Source organism: Opisthocomus hoazin, chromosome W, assembly GCF_030867145.1.
Source record: "Opisthocomus hoazin isolate bOpiHoa1 chromosome W, bOpiHoa1.hap1, whole genome shotgun sequence".
Lineage (NCBI taxonomy): Eukaryota > Metazoa > Chordata > Aves > Opisthocomiformes > Opisthocomidae > Opisthocomus > Opisthocomus hoazin.
Window position 1 is genome coordinate 43,262,003 of NC_134453.1, and position 15,848 is coordinate 43,277,850.

General features: G+C 38.9%; 2 protein-coding genes across 4 annotated transcripts in view; one reads left to right on the forward strand and one right to left on the reverse strand.

The window, feature by feature from the left end:
• Window positions 1-1,815, forward strand: part of LOC142365439 (ras GTPase-activating protein 1-like) — an 81,333-nt gene extending 79,518 nt beyond the window's left edge. For all 3 annotated transcript variants that reach the window (XR_012766473.1, XM_075446219.1, XM_075446224.1), the window contains one exon: window positions 73-1,815. Coding sequence is in view for 2 of the 3 variants with exons in the window: in XM_075446219.1 (XP_075302334.1) it covers window positions 73-76 (4 nt within the window). In the remaining variant the exon portion in view is untranslated. The remainder of the gene's footprint in view (window positions 1-72) is intronic.
• A 1,710-nt stretch (window positions 1,816-3,525) lies between these two features.
• Window positions 3,526-9,362, reverse strand: LOC142365663 (iron-sulfur cluster assembly 1 homolog, mitochondrial-like). Its single transcript, XM_075446685.1, has 4 exons — window positions 9,255-9,362; window positions 7,699-7,752; window positions 6,003-6,108; window positions 3,526-3,702 (listed from the first exon to the last, which is right to left on the reverse strand). The coding sequence occupies exons 1-4, from the start codon at window positions 9,360-9,362 to the stop codon at window positions 3,554-3,556; spliced, it is 417 nt and encodes a 138-aa protein (XP_075302800.1). The 3' UTR covers window positions 3,526-3,553.
• Between the last annotated feature and the right edge of the window lie 6,486 nt (window positions 9,363-15,848).

Sequence of the window (15,848 nt, forward strand, 5' to 3'; positions counted from 1 at the left end):
TCCGTTCTTCATATTTAAGCTCTCTCTTCCTTAAAATATGCTTTAACATTTTAATAATCACTTTCTCTTCAGCTGACATCTTCACTCCCACCGTGTTTCTCGGCTGCTCACCTGATCCTGATCACAGCGATAATGGAAAAGGTGTCTGTACTGCCCCGGGGTCTTTTTCCACTCGATCCAGCCGGCAAGACGATCGTTCAGCCAAGACGTCTCCTCCGGACGCCGCTACTCTGGAGCGTGCTTTGTCAATCCCTGAATCCGTCCCTGGGTCCTGGATAGCATCCTGGACTTGTCCTGGATCATGTTTGGGTCAGCATTTGAGGACATTGACGACACGGACTCCAATATCCAAATCGAAGACCCTTTATTTATCAGAAAGCTGCATTTTATACCCTTACAAAGCTGTCCACGCGCTCCACCCCAAATGCTTATTGGTTAACATACATTGTTCACGCGCCTATTCTAAACATTCAATTGGCTAGCTTAGCTGTGCATGATTTCTCCTTCGTTTGCTCTGGGCGTTCTGCCAAAGTCCTCTGTTGCAACTGATAACGTTCTTATTTTTCCTCTTGTTCAGAAACTCTCAAGGAAATCATGACCTTCGTTGATATAGAATGTTCCCACAATGAAGTGTTGGTCTGACTTGGTACTGTTGTCCCAAAAGTGGGTGACAGAGCCCTGGAACAGGCTGCCCAGGGAGGTTGTGGAGTCCCCTTCTCTGGAAATATTCAAGACCCACCTAGACGTGGTCCTGTGCAGCCTGCTGTAGGAGATCCTGCTTTGGCAGGGGGTTTGGACTAGATGATCCACAGAGGTCCCTTCCAACCCCTACCATTCTGTGAAAATGATTTTTTGGCATATACAAGTTTTCAAAATAAATATCTACCTATTACAATTTTTACCCCGAGAAGATTGTGGGGAAAAGGGTAACAGCAGACTATGTATTAAGAGTCCACCCTTTCTGTATATGTAAATGCCTTCCTGCTCTTGGTAGTTAATACCTTTTTTTTTTTTGATATATTCTTACACTATTCCAATAGTGTTAATATTTGGAAGTATTAAATATTTCTCAGAAATATTAAAGTCAGTAACAGTAATGTATTTACTGGCCTAATGCTATGACACAGTGCTTGTTTTTTTTTCTTGTAAACAATCTGTTTAATAGAGGAGTATTTCACATTTACCAACAGGCAACATTTATTATTATAACTGAGAACTACATACAGTATTAAACAAAGTTATAATGGACCAATCAACAAAAACATGTTCCTATATAACTGCTATTAGCACTTTTGTAAAAGTTTAATATTTTGTGCATTAGGTGTTTTAGTAAATTGACAAATGAGGGCATTATTTCAATGAGTGCAAGCTTGTATTGAAGGCATGTACACAAAGCACATGAAAGTATGCTAAATATGCCAAAAGCCTAAAAACACCTCAAAACAAAATTAAATTACTGAATAGCATTCTTAACTATCAGTGCTATGTTCCTAGTCTTACCTTCCAACAAGAAGCAGAAGTGCAATCTGAAAAAACGCCCTTTATCTTTGAGCTTTAGACATACAACCTCAATTATATTACATTAACTGGATTTTTTTTTCAGCAAGACTGAAGGACTTACGGCATTATAAATTTACCTAGCCAGTGTATTATTACTTCTTCCTGAATTACTATATAAAATAAAGTAACTGTGTTTAACAGTCGACTATTAGAGTAACAATTGTTGTTCCATCACAAAGTGATATAGTATGCAATTAAGATTCAAGTATGTAATATTAAACTACACCTGTGGAAATTTTGACTTTCTACTCCTGTGCACTAAATAAAATGGTTTTATTTTAATTTTTAGTCTTCCCTCTACACCTCTCCCTCATGCATGGTCTACCTAGCTGCATTCTTATGTCTTCAGCATGTTAGCACTCCAAAGTTGTCATACCTACATCTACAAATAACTCTCTAGACAAGCATGACCTCTGAATTTTCCAGCCTCAGTATTCAGTTCCCTCCCATCTCAATGCCTTCATGTCTGACTATAATATTGTGGTCCTTGTTGTCCACTACATTTAATTTCTACTCTTTTGAATACCTGTTCGTATCAGTTGCCTAGACACACAAGTTATTCACTTTTGCAGAAGAGAAGATAATAGCTTAGCTAAACAATGTCACTTTTAGACAGTTAGAGAAATAGGGATATAAAAAGGATGGAATAGTATTTCTATTATACTAGCTTTAGGGAAGGCCCATAGAGAGGTTTCCACTTCCGCCTGAGCACCAGCAGAGGAAGTGCTGAAGACTTATCAGCTTGAAAGAAGGACTGGCTTGCAGAAGAACAACTCTGGTTAGGAGAAATTAAATTATTTTAATTTCCAAAGAAAAAAAAAGGCCTCCTATAATCACAAAATTTTCATTACTGACTGTATTAAACTTTTTTTAAAAAATAGAAACCTCTTAAAATTATAAATGGTTCTCCTGTGAGCAAGTTAATCTCATGAGAGAAGTTAAACAGAAGTTACCATAAGCTTTGTAAGTAGAAAAACCCCAGTATTGAGTGAACTTGCTAAACAGAGCAAGTTGTAACAGAATTAGTAACAAACATTACTCCAAATAGTTAATGAAAGTTATGAGATTCCTTCCTCTCTAAAAAAAAAAAAAAAAATGTTCATAGCTTTTTGTGCTTAGACAGCTTATGAGAATACATACACATTCTGTGAACACCTGGAATCAGTATTTAAAAGCAGTTTTACCAGTTTTGTGATTTAAGTCAGTCAAGAAAAATAGAAACAATAGAAACATGAGAAGCCTGTATATATTCTGCTTTAATATTTCAGTGCCTGAATATATTTTGTTCTTGAAAACCACTTAGTAACTACAGCAGAGACTGTGCCTTCAACAAGGCAAGGAGAAAGACTGAAGTTAGCATATTCTGAACTATTGCCACTAGCAGTGCTATGGCAGCCTACTGTTAAATTTTCACATAAACTGCTTTCTGGACTTCCCTAGATTTATGGGAAAATAAACCACCAGACAAGTCTATACATAAAAACATCAGAAACCTAATAAAACAAATTATTTATCTACATAAGCATAGTGACCTTTTAAGCTGAGGAGTGTGTGTTGTGTCTGTGTATATAAATAAACACAAAATTAGAAGTGTGGGGTTTTTCTTTTTTTCAACTCAAAACAGAATAAATAGACAATATATTCTTGTAAATGGCTTGTAGATGGGGAAGTGCAAGTGGAGCAGACAAAGAAAATGGCAAAGGAAAAGAACAGTGAGATTCTATTTCCATGGTACATGAAAACATAGATATGCTACAGCACTTAATGTTCTTACCTTCTGGGTCCCAATTAATCACAAATTGCAGTTTAAAAACATCAGTGCAGGGATTTAACACACAATTTAAAATTTTCAAAATGAATTAACTTTATTTTCCTTAATCGCATCCGCATGTTGCACAGCCCAAGAACTTGAAGAAGATACATTTGCTTTTGAAAGCCACATATTCAGCAAGTGTTTTGTGGCTTTAAAAGTCAAAGAAATAGTCCTGAAATTTCAAATGTTAAAGCTTTCTCCACAGCCACGTGTTCCTTTGATGTTTGGATTATTGAAGACAAATTCACTGGACAGTTTGTCTTCCACATAGTCCATTTCAGTTCCTAGAAGTGTCAGCTGTGCTTTCTTCTCAATAAATATTCTAATCCCTTAAAGACAACAAAGAAAAAAAAATATTACATACAGCAAAACCATTCATTATTCACTTTGAAACGTTGTTCCAACCAGTGATAAAAGTGGAAGCTAAATACAAAAATCTGTCAATATAACTCATTTTCCCTAGCCTAAGATAGGGCCTCCCCCCCCAACTCAAGCTACAAAATTCTAGCAACAGTCTAGTGCTGGTATTTGTGTACATGTGCGCATTTATTTTCGTTCTGATTTAAAATCATGGTAACCAGAGTAATCAGTTGTAGAACTTACTTAGGAAAGAATCCCAGCTTTGATACTTCCTTTCCTATGCATTACAGTCAGTAACCCATTTACTACTGTTCTTAAAGCCTGCACATCCAAGAAGACGTTAAAAAAAAAACCACAAGAAAATACCCCATAAGGAATGTCCTTTGCTCTGCCAAAATTATTAGGTCTACATGAATTATTAGCAGTATTGAATCCTATACCAAGGTAGATGTGTGAACTTCTGAAGATATCATAACCTTTAAGGACTAAGAATTAGTAGTTCATCTGCAGAAGTGGAAAGATCTCCTTTTTCTAAAGTATGCAAAGTATCCACCAGCCTGGAAAGTTATTGAACTTTAAAACTGCAAGTATGGTATAAAGTGGTTAGTATTAATAGACTGCTTTAGCTGTCCACAGACTAGGAAACAATAAAAAGAAAAGTTTAAAAAAAGCATCAGTATCAGCAACAAGAACTCATTAAGTTATAGGAGAGTGCTGGAAAGCTGTTTCATCATAGTAGAAGTTGAGATAAATCACTTTAGTGTAACAACTCAAGACTATGGGCAACTAAGTTGAACCTCCACATTTTTCTTGGTCAACCTGGACAGTAATACACAGGGAAGGCTAAATCTAATGAAAGAGGACCTGAACCCTGAAGTAGAATCACAATTCTGTATTAAGCATTAGCACTTGCTAGCTAAAATACAGGAGAATTGGGCTGGTATCCAAAGCCACCAGCTCACTGAGCAGAGTACTATATAAAAGTCAGAGCCTTCAGTGGAAAACTGTCTAGAAGCAATCAAAATAAAACAGAAGACACACAGCCAAAACTGAAACATTGCCTGGCTTTGGAGATTGATGCCTCTGTCATGACTGAGAAAAACTGCTTTCATCTCCCTTAAGAATCAAGCCAGAAACTGCCTTCTGAAAAAACGTGTTTTCAGCCCTGTAAAGCCAGAGCAGCTCTGGAGTCAAGCAGAAGAGGCAAATCTAGGAGCCAGCTAAATCTGAAGTCAAGAAGCACCTGCAAAAATAGGTGGCAGTCCTGATCTGATCTACTCTATTTCAAAATAATCATTTACTGAAGTTCCAATCAAATTTTTAAGAAAAAAAAAAAATTAGTTGATTAGATATTTTCAAGGCAGCTGGAATTTGAGTTCTGCCAAGCAGCACAGCTTCTATAAGAAAGCAACTGTGATATCCTACTCTTATTCAAAACTCTTACTTTGCCACCAGTTGAAAAGTAATCTTTCTGAATGCAAACACAGCACATTCGAACAATGTATAAAAAAATTTAGCAAGTTTTAGAAGAACAGAAACCTAGACAGACATTATTATGCCTTTCTAAAAAATCATGCTTGATGACAATATCCCTGAGAGAGGTTTCTATAAAAATTGGAAAGATGTATGGAACTTTCAGTACTTTAACAACAGACCTATGATGGGACTACTCAATGAAATTATCAGGCAGCAAGCCTAAATACCGACCTAAGAAAACAGTTTCAAACATAGTGCTTAACTAAAATAAGGAATGCATTGTCATAAAACAATGTCAAAATCAAAAGCATAAAGACATTAAAAAAATAAGGCCAGTTATAGAAAACAGTTGGGAAAACTCTTTGCAAATAAACCCTTTACATTGTCAAGCCTTATTTTAGATATGCTAGTGAATTATCCTGTCCATGCCTTGTTCTGTCTTCTCTCAGGTATTTGCTATTGGCCACCTCCAAAGACAGGAATAAAGGGCTAGGCTATTTATTCTGACCCAGTACAGAGACTTTGTTGTTACCATAGGGAACTCCAAATTAACCCAACACGGGCATGAAATGAAGGTTAGATCAAGGATATTCCTTGTTTCCTCTACAAAGCTGCAGATTTTAACTAATTACTTTTTTTTTTTTATCACTAAGGTGATAACTCCTACAACAGAACACTAGAACCTCTTATAACTTGTTACTTTGAAGTCCTAAACTGTCCCTTGGAAAACTTGTAATTATGTTGTTATTCTCCCCCCACCACACAGTTTTGCTTTACTGCATCAGAAACTCACCATCTTGAACTACTTCTTCATCAGAGTCTCCTTTTGACTTTGTATATTGTAGCGCGTAAGAAAGTCCATTGCATCCTCTTGTACGAACACCTACTTTCACACCTACCTAAAATAAAAATATTTTTTTTAAACCTGTTCTTGAATACCAAAATAAAAAGTATGCAGAACAACAAAAAGCTGAAAATTTATTCTCCCTTGCCTCAAGGCCAGTGCTAAACTAGAAGTAATCAAAGTAATGAACTGTTGACACTCCTTGGTGCTTGATTTCATAAAAGTCAAACTCTAAATATATTTTCATGACTTTAAATGAAACTTTATTCAGATGGTAATTCAGGCACTATTTTAAGATTGTTGACAATAACATAATTATGAAGTTGTGAGGCCAAGCCAAGGGCAGTTGCTAGATTTTTACATAACTCCTGTAATGACCATCAGAAATCTACTATTTCAAGCCAAAGTTCCAAAAACACTACTTTAAGATCTTCATCATCCACATTACCATTCACACTTAAAACTTAATCCTCTCCTTTTTGCAAGTACATTTATTCATTTACTGTGTTAATCAATGTTAAAGCCCAACCTAGTCAATATATTTGTGCATAATGGATATGGATAATTTGCAATTATCCAACATGAACCTGTAAGTCAAACAGAGTGTAAGTAAAGAGCTGAGAAAAGGTTGATACAAGTAATTGAAAATGAACTGGAAAATTATTTATGCACAAGGATCTTCAAAAAGTATCTATACCACTTTCCACAAATGCTTCAATACATAATTTGAAAAGTATAATAATCCATGTAACCGATGCTATGATTAAAAATGTATCAAAATGTATTGCTTGATGACAAGTGGTATCTCAGACAAACAGCACTCATTCTTTTCAGACTAAATATCCTCCTCTACAAGAGAGGCTAGAAATAATGGGTTGGAAAACATGATCAGTTAAGCTATAGGCTTTGGGTTCCCTTAGAATGGTTTAAAACATTAAAATGAAGAGTCTAGTTAGCTGCAGATGTGCAGAAACCAAAAGAAACAATGGGTTTTATACAAAAGTTGAGGTAAATAATCCTCTTGAACTACTACTTGCTGTAAAGAAGAAAACCCAATGCTTGCTTTTATAATGGTTAGAAAGCAAGACTGCGTGCTCTTCCCAAGAAGAAAAGATGACACTCTTAATGAGCTATTTGTTGAAATACTGATTATTTACAAAGATGACATTGTCTGACAAATTTCATAAGAATTATACCTTTTCCAATGGGTACAAATGTAACATTATTATCTATTTCACAACCAGAACACCTTCAAGAATTTAATAACATTTTAGTATCAACAGCTAAAGATCTCCAGCTCTACCAGAAGTCACCACTATGCCATACTAGAATAGTTAATTAAAATATGGCTTAGAAATATTTTTCAAGCTTAAGGTGACTTTTTTCCTTCAGTTTTACCCATCTCAAAAGTAACTGTACAGTGAAAGGTCATTAGAGTCAATTATTTTCTGCATTTTACTTCATATAGAAATGAACCTTGATAGATAAGCAATCTTATACAGTCCCATCCAAAAAAAAAAGACACCAACATCTCTAAGTTATTCAGTGTTTATTTCAAACTGCTAGCTTAGCCAGAAATACTTTGTAATAATCAGCAGTGCTAATACCTTAGTATAATCTGCAAGATGGCCCTGTTTGCACTTACATGCTCAGGTTTATCTTTAAGAAGCTGTTTTATCTTCTGAATCGCTGATGGGGTCTGAAAAACAAATATATGCATATGCTCGTATGTAGTTTAAAAAAAGTTAAAATTCAAGTATGCTACATGCTTTGTAACATATGCAAGTCACACACTGAAAAAAAAAAAGCTCTTTTTGTGCAATCAGTTTTTGTCTGCAGTTAAGTTTTATCTCCTATCTGCAAAGTCCACCTACAGCACCAACCATCTGACACTGTCAGCTAGTCTTTCTTCTACTTGAAACCAATGCCTCAAGATACATACTTCAAAATTACAACTCAATTGAACAGTTCTGTTCTAGTCAAAATGTTGTCATATACACATTACAGAAAAATCAGCCAGGCACAAAAATGTTTATTCGCTTCTCTTCCCATTAACTTATGGGTGAAACTGTGACTTTACAGAAGATGAACTCATAGTTCATACAGATATATCTAGTTGCTGCAGAAATGCAAGAAAATACACATTAAAGAGTTCCCCTTATATGCTTACAAGTTTCCAAGATACTGAGTAAGGTGAAGTTTTTATTACTAGCAGATTCAAACAAACAAAGCAAACTTCTACTAGATTTACATTAAAATATCTTTTCTAATTACCGCTATTAATGTTCAGTTGCTACAAGATCACTACAATACAAGAATTACCTGCCCAGACAAATGACTGAACTAGACATACTTAGTTTGCCCCCATCAATGCAGAGGGCTGCACCTCCCTCTGGACTAAGCCTTCCTAACTGTATGGCCTCTGCAATACTGCCACAACTAGTAAATGTGCTTTCTCAACACAGGGATACAGTTTCCTTGGGAACAACCTATGCGCCAATTTCTGTACTGAATTTCCATTCTTCAGAATAAATATACTTCTTAGAGTGACTGTGCAAAACCACCCCACATGAAAGTGACCACACCGGTCTTTCCCCCTTTTCCCACTGCCTGCCGGCCGTTATCAGGCCAGAGACTGCCCACCGCACCGCAGTTCGGATTTCTCCAAACCCGGAGACAGTCCCGTTTTCTCTAAGCATCATCTCTACACAGGCGTAGATGAGGAAACACCAGTCTTCTCACTAGGAGCACAAACACCCTCGGCAAGCTCACAAGCAGGAATAGGTTCTTTCCACCTCCTTGTAAACCTTTCCTAGTGACCAAATCCCAATTCCAGCGCGCAGCTAGCAACCTCAGAGGGTTAACAGCACTCGCCCTCAGGTCTATGGCCCTGCGCAGCGGCAGCACTCAGAAGCGCCGGGGAAGGTTTGCCTGCTGCTGGACCAGGCATGCAGCACCACCAGCCACGTACACAGGCTCGACAGCATGGCCCACGCCATCCCACTGTCACTAGTAGCCTAGAGGCGTCGGCATAGCACCTGCATCGAAGTGGACAGACGTGCAGACTGAGAGAGACCCTTCAACCCAGCCCTGCCCGTGGCACAGTTCTAACGTCCACTCTCAGGACAAAGGCATGGGTCAGAGGCCTGTGACCGGCCTCTCACGGGGCAAGGTGGGACCCGCCACGCCTCCAGCACTGACCAGGGTAAGGGCAGCGCGGGTAGCCTGGATCTTCCTCTTACTCATGGCCCCCATCGTAGCCCTCACAACGGATGAAGCCATGACCACCTCAGCCTCTTCCTCTCCCATTTGCCACAGGCATAGCCGACATGACGCTATGACGCATAGCGTGCTCCCTGCGCCCACCCCTATTGGACAGCAGCCCATGATTGGCAACTACCAATGTCCCTACCTCCTTCCCTGGCACGCCCCTGGCAATTACCGAGGAGAAGCTGTACTGTCAACTGTTATAACCCCGCTGCCAAGTGGCGTGTACGTCCCTTTTTATTTTAAACTCTTAGACCTTGTCCACCCAGGAAAGGAAGGGTGTTGCACGCAGGAGGGCTGTTCGCAGAGATAAGCAGGTGGGTGCTGCTGGGACTTCGCCAGAGGAGCAGGAGTAGGAAGCCCTTCTCTTCAGGCCTCCACTGGCTGTCCTGAGGGGAAGGCAGGGAGAGGGGAAAAAAAAAATCTCCCCTTTGATTTTAATTCAGGAACAGCATCAGATAATAGTTTCTAACCCTATTCCACACCCACCCCCCAGGTTCTCACTAAAATTAAATTAGTATATAGTCCACCTCTCCATGTCTACAAAAAACATGGTAAAAAACCATAAAGATTTATTGATGATAACATAGAGAAACATTTTAAAGCAGCTTGGCATAAGGCTATTCAATTTTAAGTGCTGGCATCTCAGGAAAAATATAAGCATATAATAGTTTAGCTTTGGACAAATTTTTTAAAGTATGCAAAACCAGGAAATGGTCACCTGTAGGACAGGGTAAAGTTGATGTATCACAGCTAGATAATGAATGCATAGAGTGTATGCATACAAATATTTTTTCCTCTATATGTCCTTTTCCCCTTGAAACTTCCTTTTTTTACTACCCTTTCCTTCTGGATTTATGTCCAACAGTGGTTTGGTGGCTGCACTATGGTTGCAGACTTCAGGCACTCTTCACCACTTACATGGGCCTAAGATGCATGCCTAGTTCACATTCATCATGTTATTTCTTTCAACTCCAGAAGATGCTGAATTAACTGTATTCTGCCACTCCCAAACTGCTCATGGCAGCCCTGTGGAGGTACATTGGGGTAACTTTTGATACTCGGGAGAAACCTTGAGAGCCTTGACACAGGAAAAGTAATCACATTGCTTTACTTTGAATGATGGCTACACCAGAAGGAAAAAAAATGCCTATTTTCCATTTCCTTTGATAGCATCCTTAAACATGCTAGACAATACTTTAAACCTATATTTACCTTTAATTTACGAAGTTCAAACACAAGCAAAACTTCTGCATCTTGTTACCGGATCTAGTTTGGGTAACAGACTCATTGCATGCTTAGCCAGTTTTAAATAGCTTAATAGTAAACATGCAGATTTTTTTTCTTTTTTTTTGCATACACAATTATGCCACTCCTCTTTAACACTATGACTGAGGCATAGTACTTCTACCTCAAATACAAAAATCAAGACAGCAAATGTTTAAAATAAGCTGCATTTTCTTTAGCTACACAAAATATATGCAACTTGCGCACACATTCTCATCTAAAACACACCTACTTGGGGGGGGCTTAAACCTTCTATTAGCCTGATGTTGGTGTCAGTAATATGTATACTTATACACTGGAAGCTTCTTTATGAATGCAACTAATACATCATTCACAGTTTACCATGCAGATATAAAGAGCTTTACCTTCTCATATTTTTTTAGTATGTTTCCAATTATCCCTCTTCAGTCACCTTTCTGTTGAATATGTCTTGGCATAAAAAGACTTGAGTATGAGCTAGGAAAATAGCCTCTTTTTTTAAAATGCTTTTCATAATCATTACACTACCAAAAGAAAAAGTCAAAAATCAATATTAAAACCTAAGTAGTTCAAGTGAATGATAAGAAATATTCTTTGCTAGCAGGTACCCATTCTAAATAATCATTTAATGCCCAGAAGATTTACTAGTGAAGATTATTTTTGATGCAGTTTTTCGAGTTCTTATAAAAATTTCATCAGGTTTATAAAAAGAATCCTTGTATATTAAAGATACTTAAATAAAATCTTAATAGATGACAAACCTGTTTTAAATATATCTATAAAACAAATCTCACCACAACAGTTAAACTGGGAGAGTTTGATTTGTGGTCTTAAGATGGAAACCTTTGTCCTGGTTTTGGTTAAAACAGAACCGATTCTCTTTTAGTGAATCTTCCTTACAGCTAAGTTCTCCTAAGTAACTGCATTTTTCTGAAGCTGGCTGCTTATTTTACAGACAGCTCCAAAGCTGATAACACCTAATGTTTATAGTTTTACTGAGCTAACAGTAGGAATGGAATGCAGAAAAAAGCCCATGCTTATAATTATTACTATAGCAGCCAAGATCACCGATAGACTTCTTAGGTCCTGCAAGTGAGGAGTCGTAAAGGGTCATACTTGCAGGGAGGGGTGGACAGAACAGGTGACCTGATATTGACCAACGAGGTATACCATGCCATATACATCATACTCAGCTTAAAGCTGGGGGATCACGAGGGTCTCAATCTCTTCGTCCATGGCCGGCTTCTGAAGAGGACCCTGCTCGTTGTTCTGCCTGCGATCCTGATCCAGATTCTGATCTGTGCTTTCCTGAGTCCAGTTACCGTCTGCCACTGAGGCCAGTCTGGGACTTCCTGGTGCCTGCCTGGCAGCTGCTGGTGGGATGCCAGTGCCCACAGCATGCAAGTCTGGGAAACTCAGTATTGGTTTTGTATATTTTGCCTTATTTCTCTTATTGTTAGTATTATTAGTGTTATTAGTAAAGCTGTTTTAATATTCAATTTGTAAGTCTCTCTCCCTTTTCCTCCTTTTTTCCCTTCCCCTGGTGGGGAGGGCAGGGGTTAATAGAGAGCATCTGCCATTCTGTTTATTGCTTCCCTGCTGTAAACGGTGACACTTTTTAAAAGGAAGATGGATTAAGATAATGTGCCAGTTACCTAGCTGTCTAAGATTAAATAGCTAGATTACGTACATTAAGCTATATAGTTGACCTTACTTGGTTTCATCTTAAATAGTGGTAGCTATTGCTGAAGCATAGTCAAAATACACCTCAAAGCTTTTTTTTTTTATAACATAATAACAAATTAAAAGCAGAGGTAAATATTTTAAATGTTAAATCTTCAAAATTATACAAAAACATTCTTTCACATTACTGCAAATGAGAATGCAGGTAAGTTCCTCTCTTTGTCCTCCTTAGTCTCCAGATTAAAAACCAGGGAGCATAACCAAGAAGAAAGGGTAGGAGAAATAGCCGTTGCACAGAAAACTTCATATTCCAGAATCTCAAGACCTCAGTTTCTTCTTTTCCATCTCTGCTAGTGAAAGACTGGAAAGCTTGAAGCTAGAAAGACAGTTAACTGTGCTGGATATATGAAACAGAACTTCTTTCTCCTTTTTTCAGCACTGATAACTAGTGGTAGTGTTGTCCCAAAAATCGGGGTTCGTTTACCCGGTGTGCAGTACACCAATATACACACAGAGCAGAGGTATTTTATTGCATATTTGTGCAAATATGGGTGTCTGTCCCAAGACAGCACACCCCATTCACAAAACAACAGTCATTTATACACTTAACATTACTATATTCATCTACCTAATACATATACATTGTTATTCTATTAAATGATTGGTTAAAATCTCTTCGTCCAGCATGTAAATTAGTAAGCATGCTCAGTTTCTTCATCTTTTGAGTCTGGGGTATAACTGCAGTAGGTGGTCTGTGAGTCAGTAGTCGCGATCTCCCCCTTCTGGAATTGCCTTTCCCCTAGTTACCTGTTTCTTTTGGCAATTTCAGCAGCTTTTCATAGCTCGTTAGCTATTTTTATGATTCATCACTCTCTGGTTCTACTTTGGACAGGTACATCCTTCTAATGAAACAATAACACATTATTCAAAATCCTGCTTCTTAGTTTCTACAGATAATTTTAAACTTACAAGATTACAAAACTTTTAACTATAATAAGGGTAGGGCTTTACGAAAATACCTACAACAGCAATAGCCTAGTTAATTATCATTTCACATTTTGATTCCCCATTTTATTCCTTAGTATAACAATAGCACAATACATCATACCAACTTTGGAAACAGGGACACCAAGAACACAGGGAACTGCTGTGAAACAAGACAATAGCACTTTTTTTTTTTTTTTTTAAAGCAGGCCAAGTGAATAGTACTATCAAGTCACTTACTGACTAGCCTCCTGTATCATTAGAGGGACGGAGTATAGGGATGGTACAGAAGAGATCTTTCTGCAGCTTTCCAAAGGCTGAAGGGCTGCTAAGGAGAAGCACATTCATTCCAGAAAGATCTTTCCAAAGATTACTGCATCACAGTAAACTGAGTGGAGATGCAGATGCTTCTACAGCTGAGTCATCTGATACATATCACTTCCCAGGAGGTAACAAACAGGATGAAGTAGTGAGTTAGAAACTTCCAAGTAAAAAAAACCAAACATACTGATGCTACAGAATTATGAGAATCTCAATTTTAGTATGAATTCTCTCCCTTCCCTAAACATAAATTGTGGGAAACCGTATAATTTGAGACAGAACAGCACTGTCTCACAACCGTGAAGGATCAGCGCATCCTGTGCCTCCCTTCTCTGTTCTCATGAGATAAGCTGTTTTCACACGTCCAGCTGCAAAAGATCCTGGAAAACAGCAACCGTGAACTGGCATTCGCAAATCCAAAGCTGATTTGTTCTAGTAACTATTGTATTAGTATATAAGGTATTCACTTGAGCAATAAAATGATTCTGATCGAGCACAAGATTGGGGTCCGTGAAGTCATTCACCACAAATGGCTCCCGAACGTGGGTTTTCGGACATGAAGATATGCATACATAAAGATATTTGGATATAAAGATACTCGGAAATAAAGATATTCAGAGTTGGAGATTATTACCGGTGGTGAACCGCAGCTGGGACCAAGAGGAGAGACATATGCACGCGTGCGCACACACAAGGGGAGACATCACCCTTTGCTGGAACAATTGAGGTGAGCGGCTGCGGATTTATAAGATGGGACAGTCAGCTACAAAGGAGCAAAAGCTCCATCAAGAGATTTTACAGAGAATTTTGAAAGAACAAGGGTTTGCAGTATCAGTTACAAAGTTGGTTAAATTGTTAGTTTGGATAAGAGACTATTGCTCGTGGTACCCTTCCTCAGGTTCATATGATAGCTTGTTGTGGGCAAAGGTGGGGGAGGAATTGCAGACAAAAAAGGACTTGCAGCTTGAAGTCCCCGAGGAAATCATTATGACTTGGAAAACAGTGTATACAGCTTTAAATGCTCTAAAACCTGCAGAAACTATCTTACAAGCATCGGCTGTCCCTCCTCTGTTCTCGCAAAAGCAGGAACAGACCGAGCTGCAGTCTTTTGAAATATTTAGTCCTGCATATGATGAAACCCCTAACTCAACACAGGGAATGCGGGGGGTAGATCCACCAGAATCTGATGATCCTTTTGATCCCGGGGAAATAGACACCGAGGACGGACCTGATTTATACCCACCGCTAACTCCGGTGAAGGTTACAGCAACTCCCGCCCCCACAGCAGATGAAATTTTACAGGCACAACGACAAAAATCAATATCGCGCATGTCACTTATTAACCCCCCCCCCCTTTTGCTCCTAAACCGCTCCTTTCTGCTCCTACAATGCCCCTTTGGCTCCTTCACAGCCTCTGACTCGTACGGGACCACTGAATGTTGTCGGACAGTCAAACGTATTGTTAGATAAATGTAGGATTGATGCACTCTGCAAAGGAGATTTTTCTATCCTTCAACCTATGCCTGTAGTATATAAGCCTAACCTAGCCCCAGAGTATGTTTATTTACCATACGAGGTTATTAAGGAAGTTTGGAAATCCATACGAGAATATGGTCTCCAGGCTTCGTTCACTATGAACCTTACACAGGCTATAGGAGAATCTTCTGTCATGACCCCTTCTGATTGGCGATCAGTACTTAGAATGGTTCTATCATCTGCACAATATAGCGTCTGGGCATCAGAATATAAGGAACTTGTACACGTTATGGAGAATATTGCTACTGGATTAGGTATTGGAGAAAACGAGTTGCTGGGTCAAGATAATTACGCCACGGGGGGAGCGCAAGTGGCACTGCCAAGACCAGTATTTACGCAAGCCGTGGATTTAACTCTCAGGGCCTTGTGAAAGGTGCCAGATCTTGGCCGGCGAGAAATGTCTCGTGTCAATTCGACAGGGATCTCAGGAAGCCTATGTTCAATTCTTAGATCGGTTACAAACTGCTATTGTGAGACAAATTGAACAAGAGGAAGCCACTGAGATCTTGCTATTTCAGCTTGCAACCGAAAATGCACAGCAGGGTCGCTCTACAACAGTCGGTGTATCCGACCTGGGATCAAAGCAGGGTGAACTCCAGCATAAAACCGTGCAGTCCCTCCGACGCAGCACAGCCGCAGCGCCGGGCTGGGTCTGGCCACAGCGACAGCATTCACAATACCAGACGATAAGCGAACCTGACACCTGCTGGGGCACACGGTCCCCCCGGCCCGCGCCTG